Raw genomic sequence first — 6,473 nt, 5'->3', positions numbered from 1 at the left:
GGGCTGAAGGGAAAGAGGCGTGGTCTGAGGCCTCTGCTACATAGAAAGAAAAACAAAAGTTTGCTTTCCTAAAACAGAAAGAATTTGCGATAATTCAGGTTGGAGTGAGCTCGAGATGTCTCCCAGGCACCACTGCTGAATATATGCAAATTAACCATTGTACCCTTAGAAGGCAGTGACTGCGGCAGCCTATAGGTTAACAGCGGCTTGTGGGGGAAGGGGGTGTGTCGCGATGGTTGCGGCCAGCCTATAGGTTGTGAGGAAGGGGGTGTGTCCCGATGCTTGCTGCCAGCTTGAGCCTATAGGACGCTGCTCTGCTTGTGCCAGAGTGAAAGATGGCGGACCGGCTTACTCAGCTGCAGGACGCTCTGAATTCTGTGAGTTTTTCTTCCCGGTAACCGGCGGAAGAGAGCAGGAGGAGGGAGAGAACGCTGTTTATACTGGGGGTTATGTGATCTGACCTGTCTGGAGTGTTAGTTTAGCTCCTCTAAAGGCAAGGCGGGTATTTGCCCCAGGCGAGGCCTATGAAGAGACCTGCTAGTGATGGCTGATTCTGTACAAGGGCTCCTGCTCGCCATCTTCTGCCCCAGGAAGACTGGAGACCCTTCTTATGTCAACCTGCCATTCTGCCAAATATGACCGGATCCAGGGATGTAAGGTTGACAGGCGTCCTCTTGGCCTCATCTTCTATAGGTTATTTCAGCTTTCTGAACAGTTGTGGTACCAGCCAACTAAGAGGGGGTGTCGTGGGGTAACAGATGCATAACCTTTCACACAAACCTAGGCATCACCATTACATGGGAACAACTTGCACACAAACTAATCAGTGTAGCTGTGGTTCTAGCCTTTTATCTTTGTGAGCAGTATCTGTGTCTTCCACTACAGTATTTTGTTCCTGACACGGGCCCTTATTCTATATACTTTCCCCTCTGAGCTAATAATCTGAGCTAATCCGAGGAGATAATTCTTGCTGTGATTATTCTGTTTTCAATTTTTATTAGAAATGCATAAACAAAAATAAAATAGTGAGTAATTAGACAAAGGATGCATGGTGCTGAAGATAGCTCAACAAAAGCATTAGAAAAGACCACCTTGCCTAAAGTCAGCTCTGTAAAGGTTATCAGGGAAAAAACAAAATAAAAAAAAAGCTTTACTCATCTGGGGCTTTCTCCAGCCCTTTGCAGCCAACTGTCCCACGCTGTCACCTCTGCTCCCTGCCGCTGTCCCGCTCTCGCCTCGGTATTCAGGTCGCCCACCGGGTTGGCCTTGCTGCAGCTGCGCAAAGCGCCACTGTCAATCATGGACATGTGGGCCTCTGCGCAGGCGCAGAAAAAACATTTGTTACAGCTGATACAAATCCTACATTTGCAGTGTGTCTTTCTGATTCATGGAAGCAGGCATATTGTTAAAGAGGAACTATTAGCAATAACATGCCCCTCAAAGAAAACACATATATAAGTAGATAAATACTTCCTCTACTTACATAACAGATGTATTGCACTGTCCTCGGTTTCCTTCCATATCATTTTATATTATAAATAAAGGGTCATTCTCTTCATGGCAGGGGCCATCTTGCTTCCTCCGGTATATTCTTCCTCTCCTCCCCGCACTTATTCTCAGCACAACGGGGAGGAAAAATGCAGCTGGCAAAGACTCACCTAATAATAGATCCAAGCGCTGCAGTTCCCCCCCTATACTCTCTGCACTACCACCGGCGGCAGTGCAGAGAGTATAGGGGGGAACTGCAGCGCCTGGAAACATTATTCCTGGAGTCTGTGCGCCGCCTTTATCCTTCCCCCAAAGTTCTGTGCGTGGAAGAAGGAGAATACGGCAGAAGGGCAGGAGGGGGGGGCGCGGACATGACACTGGAGGAGGGGGTCAGAGGACAGTGACAGGAGATAGCCTCTGGCCCTCCTCCGTGCACTCTTACAGCGGCTACAACCACCGCAGACAAGGGGAGAGCAGGCGACCAATCGTAGCGCAGAGAGGTGAGTGACAGAGGCGTTAGCCAATCAGCCTGCCTGTCATTTCTGTTCTGCGTCCTGCAAGCATGGGGAGAGAAAAACCTCTTAGGAAAAAAAGTAAGGCCTGGTGCACACCAGAGGAGTTTTTCTGAGCGTTTTGAGTTTTTAAATCTGCTGCTAATGTTATCCTATGTGTCTGCACACTGGAGCAATGAGGTTTTGTAAAAAAAAACCATAGCATTACATTGGGAAGAGCTTTTAGAGGTTTCAAAAGCTCTTCCCAATGTAATGCTATGTTTTTGTTTTGTTTTTTTTTACAAAACCTCATTGCTCCAGTGTCCACAGACACATAGGATAACATTAGCAGCAGATTTAAAAACTCAAAACGCTCAGAAAAACTCCTCTGGTGTGCACCAGGCCTAAGAATGATTTTAACTATTTGCATTGCCTTATTAGCATCCTCTTTGTCTATGTAATAGCCTAAAATAGAAAATTGATTTCACATATAATGCCTAACAGTTACTCTTTAACAGCCTGTGCTTTCAAATGAGCTTATCTGCCATCTCTGCTGTGGTAGTCATGTGACACAGGAGAGAGACTAGATTACAATTTGTGATTAGACACAAATGAGGGGGAATTAAACTGGCTAAACTCTCTAAATACATACAGGGTGCATTTCTCTGTTTTCCTTCTGTCCTGTGAAAGAGTTCAGTTCCACTTTAAGTTAACAGTTGAATAAGCTGCCAACTTGTGTGTGATTCAGGGCTCGTTTCCACTATAGCGAATCTGCATGCGGGCACCGCTTGCGGATTCACATAGGCAATACAAGTGGATGGGATTGTTTCCACTTGTGCAGGGGAAATCTGCACGGCAGAGCCGTCAGATTTCGCGGGCGAATCCCCCGCAATGCTTTTAATAGGGAAATCGCATGCGGCTTTGTCATGCGGTTTTCCCTGCGATTTTGCGTGCGATTTCGCATGTAATGTTATGGAAATTTACACAGGCAGTGACATGGTTAAATTCGCCTGCTTCTTAGCCATGCGAAAACGCATGCGAAATCGTGGGGAAAACCGCATGCAGAAACGCATCCGCATGCGATTTCGTCCGTGGTGGAATCCAGGCTTTTCCGCACCGCAACAGTGGAAACGAGCCCTCAGAGTGACAAGAGACTTGTGTGCTGCAAATCTTTCATCTCCTGTAACTGAATTGAGCCTAACGTGTTTTCTCATATTACCTCCTCCTGACTTTTTTTTTTTTAATCCGAAGATTTTCATTACATGTCCATGGCTGGATTTATACTTTTTCCACCCTTCGGCCAACAATCTTTTGGCTCCCATTCCCATGTCTAGCAGCCCCCCTCCCCATTCATTGTGCAGCCCTCTTTTCCATGTGTAACATGGAAAGCAGCCCTTCTTTCATGTAGAGCTCCCTTGCTCCTCTTCGTGTAGCTTCCTTTTTCCATCTGCAGCATCCGCCCTTCCAGCCGCTCCCTTGGGCAGCAACCAACCTTGGCCTGGACCTGTGTGGCCTTTCTAGAAATGTGGCCCTGTATGTGTTTGGAATGAGCCATCCCAGTAGCCATGCTGATAAAACCTAGCGTCCAGAACTGCCGCCTCCTGTCCATCTATTAATTGTTCCTCCATCTAAAGAACCCTCTGAATAACAATGGAACAAATACTCATCGATGCTCTGTTTTCTTCTTTTCTGCGTGTGAAGTTGGCGGATCAGTTCTGTAATGCCATTGGAGTGCTGCAGCAATGTGCCCCTCCAGCCTCTTTCAACAACATCCAGACCACCGGGAACAAGGATCATCCCCCCAACCCCACAGAAGGTAAACTGCTGCCTTTTAGCTGTCACGTCAGTAAGCCAGTAAATATGGAATTGTACACAAACTGAGCAGCCTATTAGGAACACCTGTACTACTGGTTATTCATGCGTTTGTCTGACTTGACAATCATGCGCCAGCAGTACAGTGCATAAAATCATGCAGATGATACTCTGGAGCTTCAGTTATTGTTCACATTTAATAGCAGAAGGGTGAAACTCCTCACCCTATACAAATCTAAACCCTGTTAGGATGTTTAGAGAGGATACAAGTGTTTTTCTGTGGGCACGGCTCTGATCCTTCTCACCTCCTTTATTCTACTGCTGAGAGGTTAAAGTACCTCTGAAGCATTTTAACAATAAAAAGTTTCTTACCTGGTAGAGGGAAGCCTCTAGATCAGAGGTGCCCACACTTTTTCAGCTTGTGAGCTACTTTTAAGATTAGCAAGTCAAAATGATCTACCCATGTACAATTTTAGGAGCACATTTGTATATACAGAATGGAAACTGAAGTTGGGTCAGGATCTACCTTGAAGTCATTTGCGATCTACCGGTAGATCGCGATCTACCTAATGGGCACCCCTGCTCTAGATAGTCCAGAGGCTTCCTGTATCTTTTTACATCCAACTGTTCCAGCGAAAGTTCTCTCTAAACTAGCCATGGGCAAACTACGGCCTTGCGGCCACTTTAAAGACAATCCATCGATGGAGGCCCGGCTTCAGCCTCTCTCCCCTTCTCTCTCCCACTGTCTTTAGGCGGACGGGGAGCTGCAGTAGCAATGAATGCGGCCCGACCCTAAAAGTTTTCCCACCCCTGCTCTAAACTCATTTAACTGGAGTCAAATACGTTTCTTCTGGCCTCACTTCCAGCCTTACACGAGTACATCCTAACTGGGCATGTGCAAGTAAGGTCTCCACATGCTCAGTAGAACAGAGCACTTGTGCATGGAGGGAAAAAGCCATGCATGAAGGGCTTTGTCCTGTGGAGCATGCGTGCACCTTGAGCATGCCCAGCTTGGATGCACTTGTCCAAAGCTGGCAGCATGTCCAGAAGATAAGACCGAGCCCTGGAATGGTGGTGTATAAAAAGATATGGCAAGCCTCAGGACTATCTACATTTAAAGCTTCCCACTATGGTCTTCTGCCCAACCCCTCCTCCTTCCCCCCCCCCCCCCCCCACACGCGCCGGTGCATTCCCTCCATTACTGTACATGTCTCTTCTTTAATTAAAAGAAGAGAGAGACTGTATGTCACAGTTTGATTCAATCCAATAAAAAAAAAAACACGACGTACATGTTTTGACTTTTATATAATTGTTTACAATTGAGGTCCATGGAATGCTCCCTTTTCTCAGGGGCATGGCTGCACTTTTGTCCTGACTTTGTTGCTGATCTATCTAAGATAGAAAGAAACATCTGATCAAGTGAGTGCTGTAGGTGTATTTTTGTAGACTGAGTATCTCTCTACATTGCAGAGTATGCCCAGCTGTTTGCCACTCTCATTGCTCGGACGGCGAAGGATATTGATGTTCTCATAGAGTCATTACCCAGTGAGGAATCAACAGCTGCATTACAGGTGAGATGGGCAGCTGACATTTTGAAAGAGGCTCTTTCCAAATGTGTTCTTTAAGGTGTTTGCAATAGTGACAGTTGAGAATGCCATTCAGCAGTGAGAAAGGCGCTATTGGGTTGTTCCACACTTTATACATATGGAGATTGCTAAACAAACTGGCGGATTTTCCAATGGAATTAGCAATCCTGCTGGAAAGATCATCCCTTTTATGAATTTGGACATGAGAAGTTATTGTTGTTTCTGTACAAAATACCATTCTGGCACTTTTTTCTGATTGTTCTTTCAGAATTAAACTTTCTCGTACATACTAACAATCTGGACCTTAATCGGTAATATGCTTGGCATAATTTAACTCCACCCCCTATTGTAGGGTTCAGTCAGGTCATCCCAGTCTGTACAGTTTGAGCTTTTACATCATATACTAGCTGCAGTGTTTGCTGATTCAAGCTTGAATAATTCACTTTGAAACTGCTCAACAGTATCCTTATTATTGACATGCTGATCATTTCTACAGGTAGAGTGGGGCTGGTGGTTGCTCAATTTTGTAATGTTACAAGTGGCACTGATAAGCTTACACTTTAGAATAGAAGCATAGAAGAACATTTTTACATATTCAAAAGTATAAGAACATTAGCACTTTACCATAGTTATGCATAAGATGTAATGCTCACTGTTTGGCTCTTTGCAGGCTGCCAGCCTGTACAAGCTGGAAGAGGAGAACCATGCTGCAGCGGCCTGCCTGGAAGAGGTGGTGTGTAAGGGAGACCTGCTGCTAGAGAAGATCCAGACTGCCCTCGCTGACATTGCCCAGTCCCAGCTGAAGACCAGAAGCCACATCTTCACTCAGCCACTTCCAGAGAGCTAGCTCTAGGGGGCAGCATTCCTCCTTCCACTACTTTTTGTACATACAGAATTTGTCAAATTGTTATGTTGCTTGTAAGCGGCCCTGGACTGCAGCCCCGGACTCTGTATAGGAACTTGCTATTCTCCAGCCAAACACTTTGGAGAGGATTAACTCTTCTAGTAAAAGACTCGCCACACTTGTGTATCTTATGTGAGTGTTGCACTCAGTAAAACATTAATATATTTGATTTTGCAACAAAGTTTCCTCAAA

The 6,473-nt window shown here is 45.7% G+C and overlaps 1 protein-coding gene across 1 annotated transcript; it reads left to right on the top strand.

The window, feature by feature from the left end:
• Positions 1-271: 271 nt before the first annotated feature.
• Positions 272-6,462, top strand: LOC137561641 (mediator of RNA polymerase II transcription subunit 21-like). Its single transcript, XM_068272952.1, has 4 exons — positions 272-377; positions 3,681-3,795; positions 5,262-5,362; positions 6,048-6,462. The coding sequence occupies exons 1-4, from the start codon at positions 336-338 to the stop codon at positions 6,222-6,224; spliced, it is 435 nt and encodes a 144-aa protein (XP_068129053.1). The 5' UTR covers positions 272-335; the 3' UTR covers positions 6,225-6,462.
• The last annotated feature ends 11 nt before the right edge of the window (positions 6,463-6,473 follow it).

This window comes from Hyperolius riggenbachi, chromosome 3, assembly GCF_040937935.1.
Source record: "Hyperolius riggenbachi isolate aHypRig1 chromosome 3, aHypRig1.pri, whole genome shotgun sequence".
NCBI lineage: Eukaryota > Metazoa > Chordata > Amphibia > Anura > Hyperoliidae > Hyperolius > Hyperolius riggenbachi.
This window is presented reverse-complemented; position numbering and strand designations above follow the sequence as displayed.

Bases quoted from the DNA above. Each gene is read 5' to 3' on its own strand.
- LOC137561641 (XM_068272952.1), top strand. From the start codon at position 336: ATGGCGGACCGGCTTACTCAGCTGCAGGACGCTCTGAATTCT. The intron at 3,796-5,261 runs GTAAACTGCTGC...TCTACATTGCAG, and splicing joins TCCCCCCAACCCCACAGAAG to AGTATGCCCAGCTGTTTGCC. The intron at 5,363-6,047 runs GTGAGATGGGCA...GGCTCTTTGCAG, and splicing joins AATCAACAGCTGCATTACAG to GCTGCCAGCCTGTACAAGCT.